This window comes from Pseudophryne corroboree, chromosome 3, assembly GCF_028390025.1.
Source record: "Pseudophryne corroboree isolate aPseCor3 chromosome 3, aPseCor3.hap2, whole genome shotgun sequence".
Classification (NCBI taxonomy): Eukaryota; Metazoa; Chordata; class Amphibia; order Anura; family Myobatrachidae; genus Pseudophryne; species Pseudophryne corroboree.
In genome coordinates, this window is record NC_086446.1 from 403,313,922 (window position 1) to 403,333,596 (window position 19,675).

The 19,675-nt window shown below is 45.5% G+C and overlaps 1 protein-coding gene across 2 annotated transcripts in view; it reads left to right on the forward strand.

Annotated features, from left to right (window-relative positions):
• Nucleotides 1-19,675, forward strand: part of ACSS2 (acyl-CoA synthetase short chain family member 2) — a 114,125-nt gene that overhangs the window by 54,851 nt on the left and 39,599 nt on the right. Inside the window, exons 5-8 of one of the 2 annotated variants that reach the window (XM_063960137.1) lie at nt 2,117-2,189; nt 6,724-6,799; nt 9,964-10,078; nt 10,789-10,827. In XM_063960137.1, the coding sequence (XP_063816207.1) occupies nt 2,117-2,189; nt 6,724-6,799; nt 9,964-10,078; nt 10,789-10,827 (303 nt within the window). The remainder of the gene's footprint in view (nt 1-2,116; nt 2,190-6,723; nt 6,800-9,963; nt 10,079-10,788; nt 10,828-19,675) is intronic. The other variant, XM_063960138.1, reaches the window with a different exon arrangement.

Genomic DNA, 19,675 nt, shown 5'->3' on the forward strand with positions numbered 1-19,675 from the left:
ACACAGACAAGTATAAGCTAATGAAGACTTTCTTAGGTGTGGTCTGAAGTTAGGCAAAGTCAGTGAACAGATACAGCAGGTGCTCATGGCCCATAAGAACAATTCGGATGTGACCAAGGGCTCAACCAAATTCAAGGTGACACAACCAGATAAGATAATGATTACACAAAGAAATACAAGTGGTTTAGGTTAATAAACTGTTTTGTGTAAATGAATGACTATTCTGTGGTCTTATGATGGGAGACCAAATCCTAGGGACAGGAGGACAATGGGGGTGATTCAGAGTTGTTAGCAATTGGGCAAAACCATGTTACATTGCAGGTGGGGCAGATGTTACCTGTGCAGAGATTTAGATTTGGGTGGGTTATATTGTTTCTGTGTATGATAAATACTGACTGCTTTATTTTTACACAGCAATTTAGATTTCCGTTTGGACACACCCCACCCAAATCTAACTTTCTCTACACGTTACATCTGCCCCACCTGCAGTGCAGCATGGTTTTGCCCAATTGCTAACCTTTATTGGTTTGCTAACAACTCTGAATAACCCCCAATATGTAGAAATAAGCCATATGTGTTTTATTACTTAACTTTAGCTGGTTGCTAGCTAAAATATAATGAATATTTTTATATTTCTAGAGCTAAGGAACTTCTGTCCATTACAAATCAAGTTTAAAACAGTGGTTCACATTACAGCACATGAATGCTAGGCTACAATTGTGTGACCATCCACAGCCAGTTTCTGTGATGTCACTGTAAACAACTTTGTGGTATATACATATACATATGTCATACATACTGCAAGAAAGTACTTACTGTGGGGCAACATAAAAACAAACACATTGGGAATAAAACCATGTTCAGACATTAGACTACAGTATCCTGACCTGACATTAGGGAGGTGTGGTTTGGTAAAAAGTAAACCTGCAATCTAGAATTGTTACACAGCCCGTTCATGGTTAACTTTATCTTTCACCTGTTCAGCTGACAAGTTCCTTGTATACTGTATGTTTATACAGTGTTCATAATCTTACATTATCAACTAAAGTGTCTACAGTGAAAGTTTATTTACATTGGTTTGTAGGGTGTCGCAGTATTGCTTTACAGAGCAGCCTTTGCAGATGTAATGCTGGGTTGGGTATGCATGACCGGCGGTCAGGAGACCACCGGTCAGCATACCGATACAAAAGCACGCTGTGCACAGTACACCTCAATACACCTGTTTATGTGCCACCTATTGTATAAATACATTGTGCATTGTAAAGTACTGAAAGTATGCCAATGCATTATAAATAATTTAAGTAACAGAAAATTGGAATATGTGGGGGGCATGGTAGGCTTGTCTTATTAATGTGGAATATGTGCTCTTTTTTTGTTTTTCCTAGAAACATTTTTGCAAAATCAACAGTTTAAGGCCATTAGACGTACTTGGCACAACAAAAACAAAATGGTCCCTTTGTGGGTATGATATTCGACTTGGCAAGCATGAAGTCATCTAAGGGTGCGTACGCACTATGCAATATCGCATACAATCTGGCTGTTATCGGCCAGTTCGTTGTGATATTCTGTAATGTGTATGCACGATACTGGATACGATGCATGCTCCTGCGGGTCATATCAATCATCACACGACGGACCTGCATGCAGGTCGAACGTGTGATATTGCTTACGAGGGCCATACTGCATTTGGCCGCTCCTCTCCCTCGTCTCAGCCGACATCGGCAAGTGCATACACGACATCGGCAAGTGCATGACAGATCCCGTTGCGTATGACATTGCATGGTTTGCAATGTCGTCCTAATGTGTACATAGCCTAAGTGATACTCTTAGCTTGTGGGGGGCTGAAGAATCTTCTTCTGAGAAAGTAGTATAAGCTCAGATGGACAATAATAGTTTGGGTGAATTTGCTGTGAGAAACGCACCTTTTTTGGGTACACTCTTTTATGATCCTCCATCAGTATATTTATCTGTGAAAGTGAATTAATATTCCCACATATGTTCGTTTTATTTGTATCCATAATTTCTTTGAAATGCATAAGAAAAAGGTAAAGCATTAAGTTAATGAGCTGCTATTTCTATTTTCCTTTTATTGAACCTATCACATTTTATATGTCAGTTTGCAGGGTTTTCTGCCGAGTCTCTGTGTGAGCGGATAATGGACTCTCACTGCTCCCTCCTAATCACAGCAGGTAAATACTGATGTTTGTTCTAGGAAATCCAACTTCATAAATGTATACATTTATGAAAGCATTTTGCAAGTGGAATAATTTGCAATAACTGTAACACAATTTGGTGAGAAGACGTGCAGGGCTTACTGTTAGAACTATTATATGACTGTAACAAAAGTTAAGTAGCGCTTGCGACAGAAACACTGGAGCTATTGAGGCATTTGGCATAGAACAAGAACAGTTTATTTAGGGAACATTTACAAAACTATCAGAGTAATTCTAATTAGTGTTCTGTATTAAACAGTTGTTCTGTGCAGTTGCAGTGCATCTTGCTGCTCCAGTGGACCGTTATGTGATAGATATTAACCCTTAATATACCAAGCCTACCTCGTCAACTTACTTTACCAAGGTGGGGTCTTTAGAGGATCCCACGTTTTTTTTGTCTAAATTCTCAACTGTTTGATGCGATAAATTACTAAAATTATGTGTTTGGTGTTTCTGAAGGGATACATTCTGGTAAGGGTGCGACGGTTAGCGTAAAATATTTTGTTTATTTATTTCAAGAGTAGTTAGCCAATAAAAGCCATATATTCTTCTTCATTACAGTGTGTACATTTTTATGGGTTCAGTATGGTATGCCGGCGGTCGGGCTCCCGGCGACCAGCATACCGGCGCCGGGACCCCGACCGCCGGCTTACCGACTGTGGCGAGCGCAAATGAGCCCCTTGCAGGCTCGCCACGCTACGGACACGGTGGCGCGCTACGCGTGCCACGCTATTTTATTCTCCCTCCAGGGGGGTTGTGGACCCCCACGAGGGAGAATAAGTGTCGGTATGCCGGCTGTCAGGATCCCGGCGCTGGTATACTGTGCGCCGGGATCTTGTCAGTCGGCATACTGAAGACCACCCCATTTTTACATCCGATTGGATACTGTATATTCTTGTAAAAAGGTTTTATCATTTTACTACGGTAACAATACATCACTATTCATGTGTTTCCATCACTACAGTCCTTAGCACATGTCACGGTGGTGGTTGTTTTCCTACGTTTCTCACATATAAAACGTTCTGCATTTGTAACGTAGTATAGTGTTTTTCATTATTTACATTCTTTTGAAAGGAACATTTTCTAAGCCTAATTACACAGTATTTATCTTAATCCGATGCGGGACACACAGAAAAATCAGGAGTAAAATAGTTGCTATAGATACGGCAGGATCCCAAAAAATAACATTCTGGGGTCCTCAGAAGACTCCCCTTGGTATACTAAGGGTTAAGGGATTACTATTCCCTATAGCAAGATCATTTTTTGTTCACACTGACTTTGAGGGAAAGGCAGAATGATGGAAAAATACAATTGTGCAGTACTGCTTTAGCTAAAATGTTAAGATTAATAATGACATAAAAATATTTTTTTAATGGTTGCCTGTTTAATTTAAAGCACTGAGGTGATAATTCAGAGTTGGGCGAGAAGGCAGATAGAACAACAGTAATAGAACAAAACTGGGCAAAAACAGACAGACAGACATAGTGATAGGAAGGCCCTGCTCGCAAGCTTACAATCTCTAAACATAAGAAGCAATATACAGTACAACAGTATCTTTACAATTGTCTCTGGATACATGTAACATGTACTGTACAATAGTCTGAGATGGTAAGTATTGGGAAACATACTACTGCAGTTAGTGTGCCTGCAATATTTGTGGTAAATTACACAGATTTTCAATAAAGATAATAATAGATTAGGTGACATGAAGCAACTAAAAATTAGTTTACTGTGTGGAATATTCCTATAATGTCCCGGAAACCTCTAAATGAAAAAAATCGTTTAATAAGTTAAATTGTAGTCTAAAGCTGAGTACACACTTGCATGATATCATGCAAATTTGTCAAATCAGGGCGAGTCTGAACAACAAATAGTCTGTATCATGCAGTGTTTGTCCGATTTCACACTTTGATGGGTGTTCCTCATTAATATGCACTGAACTGCACTGCATGTGAGGTCGTGTGATTGGCTGTGCAGCACGGCCAATCACAGGACCTCGCATGCAGTGCATTGCATATTAATGAGGGATGGAACACTGATTGCTCATTAATATCAATCACCCGATACAAAGGGTAATCACCACGCACATCGGCACAATTGCTGGTCGCACTAGTGTGTACCTAGCTTAATGCAGGGGATAGATCCCATTATTGCCATTTAAATAGAGAAATATGGCATAGCAAGTTGCTTAATGCTATATCACATACAGTCTCAGCAAAGTGTAGAAGCAGCGCTGTCTTGAAGTGGTGTTTGATGCACTGCTAGGGGGTGGAAAACAAATCCAAGCCAATGCTTCAATCAGATATCTTTACAGCAGGGAACAAGATAGGTGTCTCTTAGTGAATTAAACAAGCTAAGTTGCAGTGCAATGGGTGCAAATACATTAATTTGTTTTTGCATGCAGGGTAAATACTGGCTGCTTTTACATGTATAGTATCCCACAATTACTTTACAGTTTTATTTTTACATTGCAATTTAGATTTGAGTTTTGATATGCCCCTCCCAACTCTAAGGGGCCGATTTATCACCATCCGCACCCTCCGATGCGGATGTGCTGTGATATCAGCCAAACTCGCAATGCAATAACTGAGTACATCGCATGGATGTATCAATTATTGCATGCAGGGACAGAGCTTGTGAGAAAGCTCTGTCCCTGTGAATGCCTTCTGCAGCATTAAAAAAATACCCCGATGCCCTGCTGGGCATGCGCCGCTGTCCGTCGTTACGTCTGCCGCCGGATTTATCCCCCCACGGTGGTGACTACCCCCGCAATGCGCGGAGACCCCCACCGGTAATTATACTTACCAATCCCAGGAGCCGGTGACCACTGCTCCCAGGAGGCTGACAGGCGCCGGTTCCTGCTGCTGTGTGTGACCCATGGTGCTGTAAAGTGCAGCTGACCCCTGGTGCAGCTTTGCAGCATCACTTTATTGCACAGGAGTCACAGCACAGCAGCAGGAAGTCCTGGTCTCCGGTAGCGTTCACCGAAGCACTGATCACCGGCTCCTGGACGGGCAATTATGATTTTTTTCGGGGGGGGGGGGGGATTTTTTTTGAAGGTGATCAGCTTGTGTGTCCATCGGACAAACATAGGTGATCACACTGCATTTTTTACATTTTTTTTTTCCGTAAATTTGATTGATCAGATCGCATTTACCATTATAAGTATGGGAAATGTGATGTGGGTTACTAAAAAAAAGTGAATTAAAGGGATTGGAGCAGTTTTTCACGAAAAACTGCTCTAAAATCCTTTTAATACATTTGAGTGAAACTAAAATAATGTGAAAAGGATAATGTTAATAAATATGCCCCTAAATCTTTCTGCACATTTTATATCTGGCTCCACCTTCACTGCAACATATTCAGTGCCCCCTGCCTCCCGCAGCAGGAAGGATGCCCGGGAGTCTGCAATGAGCCCCGTGACCCGGCACTCGTGTCTCTACACCCATCCTGGAGGCCTCGGCCAGGCAGGGGTCATGTGACAGAGGAGCGGAATCGGAGCTGCAAGGAGCCAGGGCTGCAGTGCCTCATAGGATAGCTTAGGGCCATATCATTACCCGTGGTAATGTACCGTGGGTAACTGGATATCCTGCATAGTGAGAGAGAGGTTTGAAAACTCTACTTTGAGGAAAAGTGGTATAACTTGAGTGCATTTGAATGCTGTACTGTTAACCAAGAATCTTGTATTTGACATTCACAGGGAAACCGTGTTATTCTGCTTCAGGTGCAGTTTTGCCAAAATAACAGAACTGCAACTGCTTGCTATCACATGCTGGGAGCCACCCAGCACAGGGCAAGACCACCCAGCATGCTGATGATGAACACCAGCAATGTGATCGCAATTCAATTGCCATTGTATCGCTAATAAGGCAAGCCCCCTGCCTCCGCAGCCTGGCTGCGAAGGCCGTCCGGCTGTCGCCATGTTTTGCATCGCTTGTGACGCATGTGGTCACCTTGAATCCGTCCCCATTTGTAAAACCACACCTGCGCAATGCCGTGTCAACACCCCTGCAGCACTGGGTGGCCATCCCTGACCAGTCCTGCAAACGCCTCTGCCTGTCAATCAGGCAGAGGCATTCGTATCAATGCGATGCGATCACATTGGTCGGCCTGCGCGCGTTTAGATCTGGACCTGCACGTGCACACTGGGCGTAAAAAGGTCACAATGCGATCGCATCACATTAGTGGCTCTTGCTGAATAAGGCCCATAATGTGCCACATTGGTTTTCAAAATAATGTTTTTTTCAGTTTGATAAAAAATACATGTTTTTATATGTAGTAGTATATACTCAAACACTGAGGCCATACTTGCCCTGTGGTACCTGAGAACCCCACTTTTTTTGCTCCCAGTATACCGGTCTGTGCATTGCGTTTTTCAGTCAAAGCGAGTTCGCTCCAAGCAGTTTTAATGATTTTACAGGCTTTTCTTTTTTGAACTCCTATTCTATGCGTGTCCCTGCCCAGGTAAGTAAATGTACCTTTATTAAAACAGTACTGTCTGTTTCTACAGATGGCTTTTTCCGTGGGGACAAATTGATTAACCTGAAACTGATTGCAGATGAGGCACTGAAGAAGTGTGAAGAAAAGTAAGTGAAGCAGTTATTATACACACCTTCCTCCCCAGGGAAATCACTAGCAGCTTTTAGTAGACGGGAGCTGCACGCTTCCTCCTTCCTCTACTGTGCAGCCTATTGTCCCTGGTGTCATTGGTATAATAACTGAGAGCCTGGTCTGCCTTGTAGTAATTTTTAGTTATGAGTTTGTATACAGCAGATGGATAGATGTGAAATTGGATCTGTCTTACCATGAAATCTAGCATTTTGGGGTGGGAAATAGGTAGTGACAGTGCAATCGCATAAAACTGCCCTGACTTGTGTCGTGGGCGTGTATCTAAAGCTCCATGCGCTTCTGATTCATGGACAAGGAAGCCTGTTTCTGAAGCATCTCTTGCAGTAGCATGGGGCTGGTGCAAATGCCAATACTAATGATGGTGGTTGTAGCAGCTGGTATAATAATAATGGGCAGTACTTACAGATCTCAGATAAGGTCAACAGAATCTCCCAGTAGCATGGGGTAGTATTAGCATAACGCAGCATAATTTGGCTTCTACGGCTGCCTGCAAATGCAACCCTTTTATGTAGTTCACAGAACCCAAATGTGGCTTAATATCTTTTTATTACGACACTGAGTAATCTTTCTAGTTTATTAGCATTTTAGATGTTCACTGATCAGCCATAACATTAAAACCACTGACAGGTAAAGTGAATAGCATTGATTATCTCATTACAATGGGTGGGATTTGTCAGTCAATTCTTGAAGTTTATGTGTTGGAAGCAGGAGAAATGGACAAGCATAAGGTTCTAACTATTTTGACAAGGGACTTTGGGGTCTATTCACGAAGCAATGAAAAGAGTGGAGAAGTGAACCTGTGGAGAAGTTGCCTATGGCAACCAATCAGCTGTTCCGTACAATTGTAGAGTATGCAAATTATAAATGTTACTTCAATGGTGATTGGTTGCAATAGGCAACTTCTCCACTGGCTCACTTCTCCATCCTTTTCACTGCTTCACGAATAGACCCCAAATTGTGATGGTAAAATGATTTTGGTTAGAGCATATGCAAATGGTAAGTACTGCGGGGTGTTCCCATTATGCAGTGCTTAGTGTCTACCAAAAGTGATCCAAGGAGGACAACTGGTGAACCTGCAATAGTGTCATGGACACCCAAGGCTTATTGATGAGCAAAGGCTAGCCCATCAGGTCCTATCCCACAGAAGAGCTACAGCACAGATTGTTGGAAAAGTCAATGCTGGCTATGATAGAAAGGCGTCAGAAAACACAGTGCATCAAATATTGCTGTGTATGGGGCTGTCTATCTGCAGACTGGTCATACTGACCCCTGTCCATTGCCAAAAGTGCCTACAATGGGCACATAAGCGATAGAACTGGACCATGAAGCAATAGAAGAAGGTGGCCTGGTCTGAGGAATCACGATTTCTTTCACATTATCATGTGGATGGCTTGGTGCGTGTGCGTTTTTTACATGGGGAAGAAGGCAAGCTAGCAGAGGCAATGTTCTGCTGGGAAACCTTGGGTCCTGGCATTCATGTGGATGTTACTTTGAAACATAACACCTACCTAAACATTGTTGCAGTCCAAGTGCACCCCTTCATGGCAGTGGTATTCCCTGATGACAGTAGCCTCTTTCAGCAGGATAATGCGCCCTGTCATACTGCAAAAGTTCTACAGGAATTGTTTGAGGAACATGACAGAATTCAAGGTGTAAACTTGACCTCCAAATTTCCCAGATCTCATTCCAAACAAGCATCTGTGGGATGTGCTGGGAAAACAAGTCTGAGCTATGGAGGTCCCACCCCGAAACTTATAGGACTGAAGGCAGTGGTTCCCAAACTCGGTCCTCAATCCTTAAGCACAGGTAACTTAATTAGTACCTCAGCCAGATTATTCCATCTGTGCACAAGCATGAATATCCTTAAAACCCTGGACTGTTAGTGCTGCTTGGGGACCGAGTTTGGGAAACCCTGACTCAAAAGATCTGCTGCTAATATCTTGGTGCCAGTAACCACAGGACATCTTCAGAGGCCTTGTGGAGTCCATGCCTAAATGGATCAGAGCTGTGAATATAGTTGCCTATTTCTTTAAATCTAGTCTCCGGGAGTAGCTCGGTGAGGAGACGCAGCTTACAACCTCGGGGGCGGGCTGTCACGTCACTAGGTCCTGCCTCCCAAATGTTGCAATTTGTGGGTCCACAGGAGGGGCTAAATTACACAAATCCATGCCATTTAGCCCCACCCCTCTATCTGGCACCGGTATTCCCTGTATAATTTCCTCTTCATGCCCACTTCATTATAAAGCAGATGGGACGTGGGAGATCTGGCCACTCTTCTGTGGGTGCAGGAGACTGCCGGAGTAATCGGGAGTCTCGCGCAGCTTGCGGGAGAGTAGGCGACTACTCGCCAGTTTGCAATAAACATGTCATCTTAACCTAATAAACACACAATTCTACATTCGATGTCTGTATTGAATGCTGTGTAAATATTCACAGTGCAGGGTGGAAAAAGTATCGTTTAATAAACGTTTGACCCTCCTTTTGGCAGCAATAAAAAGCCCAAATAAACATTTCCTGTCAATGTGCAATATATGTGTGTGTGTGTGTGTGTGTGTGTGTGTGTGTGTGTGTGTGTGTATGTATATATATATATATATATATATATATATATGTATGTATGTATGTACGTATATGTGTGTATATATATATATATATATGTGTGTGTGTATGTGTGTATATATATATATATATATATATATATGTGTGTGTGTGTGTGTGTGTATGTATATATATATGTGTGTGTGTGTATGTATATGTATATATATATATATATATATATATATATATATATAATATTGCTTTTGATCCTAATACGGTCAAAGTTTTTGCACAGTACTTTACAAGTATTACCCACATTGTTCTTTAACCAAACCCTGTATTTGTTTTTAGTTTTCAATTTATTTAAGTATTTTGGTGTAATTGTAAAGTGAATCCTGTCTGACTCTGTTCCCATTTTTTTTAATATCTGAGTTTGAGGGTGCCTTTGGTCATATTTATAATGATTAGCATTAATATAAGACATTTAGTAATAATAATAATCATAATATATATATATATATATATATATATATATATTAATATATTAATATATATATATTATATAACTGCTGCATCTTTTTAGGAACTATTCCCTGAAAAAGTGCATTGTGCTAAAGCATCTGGGAAGAGAAGAAGTTATATGTGATGGAACAAGCAGAATGTCACCTCCAAGCAAGAGACTCTGCCCAAGTGTGCAGGTAATATGTAACCATGGAGACCAAGCCAGTATTTCAGCAGGTTCTCTGGGAATTATGATTGGTCTAGTCCTGATAAAATACTTGACTTAGGCAAGCCCTGCGGTGCGCCTTGCATAAATTAGATCAGTTGCATGATTTGCATGCGACAAGCCTGATGCATGGCCAGAACTGATGTTGATGGATCATGACATCGGTAGTCCTGAAATGCTTGCCCTGACTGGGGCAGGTGTGACGCAAGGCCCATGGAAGTATATTGTTTCATTTACTTACATTGCAGATGTAGGAGCACTCATTTCTGTTTGCACCAGGTGTATTAATGGCATTGGTCAGTCCCTGACAATTTAACAACGTTCTCATAGGGAGAGATTCAAATGTTTGAAAAGTCAGTTGGGAGTCTATTTTTTCCTATCTAATAGACAGGAAAAAACAGACACCTAACCAACTTTTCGAACATTTGAATTCCACCCATAATGTCTCGCTTTGCCTTGTGTACCAGGTTTACAGGAGATCCAAATGCTTAAGCCTACTTCCCTTAATATTTACAGTTTCCAGCAGAATTTCAGAAACAGATTATTGTTGAAGTATTCTAATGCCTAAATCCCAGGAAGCAGGTGTAATATCTGCTTCTGGGATGTGGCTTTGTTGGTGTTCTCCCTGTTTCTTGGCTGTAAAGCTACTGAATAATGTTTGTGTATCTGGGTTTTTAACAGGGAAACAAGCAGGAGAAAGCAAAGCGAGAACATCCCCAGGTATTTCACCTGTATGGGCAGACATCTGTGTGTTAATCATTTTCCAGCTGTCTCACTAACACAGCACTTGTCTGTCATCCTGTCTGTCTGTGTCACTGGGTGTGTCATTAACAGGCACTGCCTCACCTAGGCACAGATCCAATGCTACGTGTTTAATTTGGATCAGCCATGTCTTGATTAGTGAGGCATACCTGCCAGCAGACTGAACTAATATGTTATGTAAAACTAATTAGATTTCTTCTTGCAGTCTAGTATACAGGGGTGTAACTATATACAAAGCAATACACTGGCACTATTCCAGGGGAAATAATATTTCTCTAACGTCCTTGAGGATGCTGGGACTCCGTAAGGACCATGGGGAATAGACGGTCTCCGCATGAGATAGGGCACTCTAAGAAAGCTTTGGACTCTGGGTGTGCACTGGCTCCTCCCTCTATGCCCCTTCTCCAGACCTCAGTTTTACACTGTGTCCAGAGCAAGATGGGTGCACTGCAGAGAGCTCTCCAGAGTTCTCTGCTTAGAAGCATTTTTGTTTGGATTTTTTTCTACCTTTTTACTACTTTTTCACAGGGAGCACTGCTGGCAACAGGCTCCCTGCATCGAGGGACTGAGGAGAGAGGAGCAGACCTTCTTGTCAAAGATAGGCTCTGCTTCCTCGGCTACTGGACACCATTAGCTCCAGAGGGGGTGAACGCAGGTTCTTACTGGGCGTCCACCCCCGGAGCCGCGCCGCCGTTCTCCTCACAGAGCTAGAAGTACAGAAGACAGAAGTCGTCAGGCGGCAGAAGCCTTCAGCTTCACTCCCATACACCTCACATACTCCGGTCACTGTAAGGGTGCAGGGCGCAGGAGGGGGCGCCCTGGGCAGCAATATAAACCTCTACATGGCAAAAAGACTATATACATGTACAGGTGGGCTCTGTACATGTATATAAAAGAGCCCCCCGCCATATTTTACTAAGTTTGAGCGGGACAGAAGCCCGCCGCCGAGGGGGCGGGGCTTCTCCCTCAGCACTCACCAGCGCCATTTTCTCTCCACTGCACTGCTGAGAGGAAGCACCCCGGACTCTCCCCTGCTTACACACGGTGAAAGGGTGCTTAAAAGAGAGGGGGGGGGGCACATAATTGTCGGTTTACATATTATACAGCACTGCTGGGGAAAAACATTTTGTGTTGGTCTCCAGGGTCATTGCGCTGGGGTGTGTGCTGGCATACTCTCTCTCTGTCTCTCCAAAGGGCCTTGACAGGGATACTGTCTTCAGGAAAGGGGTTCCCTGTGTGTGTGAAGTGTGTCGATACGCGTGTGTCGACATGTTTGACGAGGAAGGCTCACTTAATGTGGAGGGGGAGTGCTTGAATGTCATGTCGCCGTCGGCAACGCCGACACCGGAATGGGTGGATATGCTGAATGTCTTGAATGCAAATGTCAATCTATTGCATAAAAGGTTAGACAAGGCAGAAGCTAGGGATCAGTCAGGTAGCCAGTCCATGCCTGTCCCTGGGGCGCCAGGTCCTTCGGGGTCGAAGAAGCGCAACATATCCCAGATCGATGACACAGATACTGACTCTAGTGTCGACTATGAAGATGCAAAATTACAGCCAAAGGTGGCAAAGGGTATACGGTACATGATTATTGCCATTAAAGAGGTTTTGCATATTACTGAGGAACCCCCTGTCCCTGACACGAGGGTACACATGTATAAAGGGAAAAAGCCTGAAGTCACTTTTCCATCCTCATTTGAATTAAGTGACTTGTGCGAAAAGGCTTGGGAATCTCCGGATAGGAGACCACAAGTTCCCAAAAGGATTCTCATGGCGTATCCTTTTCCACAAACTGATAGGATACGCTGGGAATCTTCGCCAAAAGTTGACAAGGCGCTGACACGTTTGTCCAAAAAGGTGGCACTGCCTTCTCACGATACGGCTTCCCTCAAGGAACCTGCTGATCGCAGGCAGGAAATTACCTTAAAGCACATTTACAATCATTCCGGTACTATTGCTCGACCGGCTATGGCGTCGGCCTGGGTTTGTAGTGCGGTTGTGGCATGGGCAGATTCCTTATCTACGGAAATTGACACCTTAGATAGGGATGCCATTCATATGACCATAGAGCATATCAGAGATGCTGCCTTGTATATGAGGGATGCTCAGAGAGACATTTGTTTATTAAGCTCCAGAATAAATGCTATGTCTATTTCTGCTAGGCGGCTCTTGTGGACCCGACAGTGGACGGGAGATGCCGATTCAAAGCGGCATATAAAGTCCTTGCCTTACAAAGGGGTGGAGTTGTTTGGAGACGGCCTCTCGGATCTTGTCTCTACGGCTGGTAAGTCAAATTTCTTTCCTTATGTCCCCCCGCAGCATACAAAATTGTATTTCTCTAACGTCCTAGTGGATGCTGGGGACTCCGAAAGGACCATGGGGAATAGCGGCTCCGCAGGAGACTGGGCACAAAGTAAAAGCTTTAGGACTAGCTGGTGTGCACTGGCTCCTCCCCCTATGACCCTCCTCCAAGCCCCAGTTAAGATTTTGTGCCCGAACGAGAAGGGTGCAATCTAGGTGGCTCTCCTGAGCTGCTTAGAGTAAAAGTTTAAATAGGTTTTTTATTTTCAGTGAGACCTGCTGGCAACAGGCTCACTGCATCGAGGGACTAAGGGGAGAAGAAGCGAACTCACCTGCGTGCAGAGTGGATTGGGCTTCTTAGGCTACTGGACATTAGCTCCAGAGGGACGATCACAGGCCCAGCCATGGATGGGTCCCGGAGCCGCGCCGCCGGCCCCCTTACAGATGCTGAAGCAAGAAGAGGTCCATAAATCGGCGGCAGAAGACTTTCCTGTCTTCATAAGGTAGCGCACAGCACTGCAGCTGTGCGCCATTGCTCTCAGCACACTTCACACTTCGGTCACTGAGGGTACAGGGCGCTGGGGGGGGCGCCCTGGGAAGCAATGAATTTACCTTATTTGGCAAAAAATACATCACATATAGCTCCTGGGCTATATGGATGTATTTAACCCCTGCCAGTTTTCCAGAAAAAAGCGGGAGAAGAGCCCGCCGTGAAGGGGGCCGGGCCTATCTCCTCAGCACACAGCGCCATTTTTCCCACACAGCTCCGCTGGTAGGAAGGCTCCCAGAATCTCCCCTGCATCCTGCAACTACAGAAACAGGGTAAAAAAGAGAGGGGGGCACTTATTTGGCAAAATAACAGATATAAGCAGCTATAAGGGATAGACACTTATTGTAAGGTTGTCCCTATACATATATAGCGCTCTGGTGTGTGCTGGCAAACTCTCCCTCTGTCTCCCCAAGGGGCTAAGTCGGTCCTGTCCTCTATCAGAGCATTCCCTGTGTGTGTGCTGGGTGTCGGTACGTGTGTGTCGACATGTATGAGGAGGAAAATGATGTGGAGGCGGAGCAATTGCCTATAATGGTGATGTCACCCCCTAGGGAGTCGACACCTGAATGGATGGCCGTAATTAAGGAATTACGTGACAGTGTCGGCACGTTACAGAAAACTGTTGACGACATGAGACAGCCGGCAGCTCAGTTAGTGCCTGTCCAGGCGTCTCAAACACCGTCAGGGGCTATTAAACGCCCGTTACCTCAGTGGGTCGACACGGACCCAGACACAGACACTGACTCCAGTGTCGACGGTGAAGAAACAAACGTATTTTCCAGTAGGGCCACACGTTACATGATCACGGCAATGAAGGAGGTTTTGCACATCTCTGATACTGCAAGTACCACAAAAAGGGGTATTATGTGGGGTGTGAAAAAACTACCCGTAGTTTTTCCTGAATCAGATGAATTGAATGAAGTGTGTGATGAAGCGTGGGTTACCCCCGACAAAAAACTGCTAATTTCTAAAAAATTATTGGCACTATATCCCTTCCCACCAGAGGTTAGGGCTCGTTGGGAAACACCCCCTAGGGTGGATAAGGCGCTCACACGCTTATCAAAACAAGTGGCGTTACCGTCTCCAGAAACGGCCGCCCTTAAGGAGCCAGCAGATAGGAGGCTGGAAAATATCCTTAAAAGTATATACACTCATACTGGTGTTATACTGCGACCAGCAATCGCCTCAGCCTGGATGTGCAGTGCTGGGGTGGCTTGGTCGGATTCCCTGACTGAAAATATTGATACCCTGGACAGGGACAATATATTATTGACTATAGAGCATTTAAAGGATGCATTCCTATATATGCGAGATGCACAGAGAGACATTTGCACTCTGGCATCAAGAGTAAGTGCGATGTCCATTTCTGCCAGAAGAGGATTATGGACGCGACAGTGGTCAGGGGATGCGGATTCCAAACGGGATATGGAAGTATTGCCGTATAAAGGGGAGGAGTTATTTGGGGGCGGTCTATCGGACCTGGTGGCCACGGCAACGGCTGGGAAATCCACCTTTTTACCCCAAGTCACCTCGCAGCAGAAAAAGATACCGTCTTTTCAGGCTCAGTCCTTTCGTCCCCATAAGGGCAAGCGGGCAAAAGGCCACTCATATCTGCCCCGGGGCAGAGGAAGGGGAAAAAGACTGCAACAGACAGCTTCTTCCCACGAACAGAAGCCCTCCCCCACTTCTGCCAAGTCCTCAGCATGACGCTGGGGCCTTACAAGCGGACTCAGGCACGGTGGGGGCCCGTCTCAAGAATTTCCGCGCACAGTGGGCTCACTCGCAAGTGGACCCCTGGATCCTGCAGGTAGTATCTCAGGGGTACAAATTGGAATTCGAGACGTCTCCCCCTCGCCGGTTCCTGAAGTCTGCTTTACCAACGTCTACCCACGACAGGGAGGCGGTATTGGAAGCCATTCACAAGCTGTATTCCCAGCAAGTGATAATCAAGGTACCCCTCCTACAACAGGGAAAGGGGTATTACTCCACGCTGTTTGTGGTACCGAAGCCGGACGGCTCGGTGAGACCCATTTTAAATCTGAAAGCCTTGAACACTTACATAAAAAGGTTCAAGTTCAAGATGGAGTCACTCAGAGCAGTGATAGCGAACCTGGAAGAAGGTGACTACATGGTGTCTCTGGACATCAAGGATGCTTACCTCCATGTCCCAATTTGCCCTTCTCACCAAGGGTACCTCAGGTTTGTGGTACAGAACTGTCACTATCAGTTTCAGACGCTGCCGTTTGGATTGTCCACGGCAACCCGGGTCTTTACCAAGGTAATGGCCGAAATGATGATTCTTCTTCGAAGAAAAGGCGTCTTAATTATCCCTTACTTGGACGATCTCCTGATAAGGGCACGGTCCAGAGAACAGTTAGAGGTCGGAGTAGCACTATCTCAAATAGTACTACGACAGCACGGATGGATTCTAAATATTCCAAAATCGCAGCTGATTCCGACGACACGTCTGCTGTTCCTAGGGATGATTCTGGACACAGTACAGAAAAAGGTGTTTCTCCCGGAAGAGAAAGCCAGGGAGTTATCCGACCTAGTCAGGAAACTCCTAAGACCAGGCCAGGTGTCAGTGCATCAGTGCACAAGGGTCCTGGGAAAGATGGTGGCTTCTTACGAAGCGATTCCATTCGGCAGATTCCACGCAAGAACTTTTCAGTTGGATCTGCTAGACAAATGGTCCGGATCGCATCTTCAAATGCATCAGCGGATAACCCTGTCTCCAAGGACAAGGGTGTCTCTCCTGTGGTGGTTACAGAGTGCTCATCTCCTAGAGGGCCGCAGATTCGGCATTCAGGATTGGGTCCTGGTGACCACGGATGCCAGCCTGAGAGGCTGGGGAGCAGTCACACAGGGAAAAAATTTCCAGGGCTTGTGGTCAAGCATGGAAACGTCACTTCACATAAATATCCTGGAACTAAGGGCCATTTACAATGCCCTAAGTTAGGCAAGGCCTCTGCTTCAGGGTCAGCCAGTATTGATCCAGTCGGACAACATCACGGCAGTCGCCCACGTAAACAGACAGGGCGGCACAAGAAGCAGGAGGGCAATGACGGAAGAGGCAAGGATTCTTCGCTGGGCGGAAAATCATGTGATAAGTGCTATCACATGATTTTCCGCAGTGTTCATTCCGGGAGTGGACAACTGGGAAGCAGACTTCCTCAGCAGACACGATCTTCACCCGGGGGAGTGGGGACTTCACCCAGAAGTCTTCCACATGATTGTAAACCGTTGGGAAAAACCAAAGGTGGACATGATGGCGTCTCGCCTCAACAAAAAACTGGACAGATATTGCTCCAGGTCAAGGGACCCTCAGGCAATAGCTGTGGACGCTCTGGTAACACCGTGGGTGTACCGGTCAGTGTATGTGTTCCCTCCTCTTCCTCTCATACCAAAAGTACTGAGAATCATAAGAAGGAGAGGAGTAAAGACTATACTCGTGGCTCCGGATTGGCCAAGAAGGACTTGGTACCCGGAAATTCAAGAGATGCTCACGGAAGACCCGTGGCCTCTACCTCTAAGACAGGACCTGCTCCAGCAGGGACCATGTCTGTTCCAAGACTTACCGCGGCTGCGTTTGACGGCATGGCGGTTGAACGCCGGATCCTGAAGGAAAAAGGCATTCCGGATGAAGTCATCCCTACCCTGATCAAAGCCAGGAAGGATGTTACCGTACAACATTATCACCGTATTTGGCGTAAATATGTTGCGTGGTGCGAGGCCAGGAAGGCCCCTACGGAGGAATTTCAACTGGGTCGATTCCTGCATTTCCTGCAAACAGGACTGTCTATGGGCCTCAAATTAGGGTCCATTAAGGTTCAAATTTCGGCCCTGTCGATATTCTTCCAAAAAGAACTAGCTTCTGTTCCTGAAGTTCAGACGTTTGTCAAGGGAGTACTGCATATACAGCCTCCTTTTGTGCCTCCAGTGGCACCTTGGGATCTCAATGTAGTGTTGGGATTCCTAAAATCACATTGGTTTGAACCACTCACCACTGTGGACTTGAAATATCTCACATGGAAAGTGGTAATGCTGTTAGCCCTGGCTTCAGCCAGGCGTGTATCAGAATTGGCGGCTTTATCCTATAAAAGCCCTTACCTAATTTTTCATACGGACAGGGCAGAATTGAGGACTCGTCCTCAATTTCTCCCTAAGGTGGTTTCAGCATTTCACTTAAACCAACCTATTGTGGTGCCTGCGGCTACTAGGGACTTGGAGGATTCCAAGTTGCTGGACGTAGTCAGGGCCCTGAAAATATATGTTTCCAGGACGGCTGGAGTCAGAAAATCTGACTCGCTGTTTATCCTGTATGCACCCAACAAACTGGGTGCTCCTGCTTCTAAGCAGACGATTGCTCGTTAGATTTGTAGTACAATTCAGCTTGCACATTCTGTGGCAGGCCTGCCACAGCCAAAATCTGTAAAAGCCCATTCCACACGGAAAGTGGGCTCATCTTGGGCGGCTGCCCGAGGGGTCTCGGCTTTACAACTTTGCCGAGCAGCTACTTGGTCAGGGGCAAACACGTTTGCTAAATTCTACAAATTTGATACCCTGGCTGAGGAGGACCTGGAGTTCTCTCATTCGGTGCTGCAGAGTCATCCGCACTCTCCCGCCCGTTTGGGAGCTTTGGTATAATCCCCATGGTCCTTTCGGAGTCCCCAGCATCCACTAGGACGTTAGAGAAAATAAGAATTTACTTACCGATAATTCTATTTCTCATAGTCCGTAGTGGATGCTGGGCGCCCATCCCAAGTGCGGATTGTCTGCATTACTTGTACATAGTTATTGTTACAAAAATCGGGTTATTGTTGTTGTGAGCCATCTTTTCAGAGGCTCCTTCTGTTATCATGCTGTTAACTGGGTTCAGATCACAAGTTGTACGGTGTGATTGGTGTGGCTGGTATGAGTCTTACCCGGGATTCAAAATCCTTCCTTATTGTGTACGCTCGTCCGGGCACAGTATCCTAACTGAGGCTTGGAGGAGGGTCATAGGGGGAGGAGCCAGTGCACACCAGCTAGTCCTAAAGCTTTTACTTTGTGCCCAGTCTCCTGCGGAGCCGCTATTCCCCATGGTCCTTTCGGAGTCCCCAGCATCCACTACGGACTATGAGAAATAGAATTATCGGTAAGTAAATTCTTATTATTCAACAGGTGATTGTCACAGTTCCTCATATCCAGCAAGGAGAGGGATATTACTCAACCCTGTTTGTGGTCCCGAAACCGGACGGTTCGGTCAGACCCATTTTAAACCTGAAATCTCTGAACCTGTACTTGAAGAGGTTCAAGTTCAAAATGGAATCACTCAGGGCGGTCATCGCCAGCCTGGGGAGGGGGGGGGGTTGGATGGTGTCCCTGGACATAAAGGATGCTTACCTTTATGTTCCGATATTCCCCCCGCATCAGGCGTTCCTGAGATTTGCAGTGCAGGACTGTCACTACCAATTTCAGAACGTTGCCGTTTGGGCTTTCCACGGCCCCGAGAATTTTCATCAAGGTAATGGCGGAAATGATGGTGCTCCTGCGCAGGCAGGGGGTCACAATTATCCCATACTTGGACGATCTCCTCATAAAGGCGAGATCTCGGGTGAGGTTGCTGGACAGCGTGTCTCTGTATATGAAGACGTTGCAGATACACGGCTGGATTCTCAATATACCGAAGTCCCAGCTAGTCCCTACAACGCGTCTGACCTTTTTGGGGCTGATTCTAGACACAGACTAGAAAAAGGATTTCTTCCGATCGAAAAGGTTCAGGAACTCATAGCCATGGTCAGGAACCTATTAAAACCAAAAAAGGTTTCGGTGCATCAGTGCACGCGGGTCCTGGGGAAGATGGTGGCTTCCTACGAGGCCATCCCTTTCGGCAGGTTCCATGCGAGGACTTTTCAATGGGACCTCTTGGACAAGTGGTCCGGGTCCCATTTACAAATGCATCAAAGGATCACC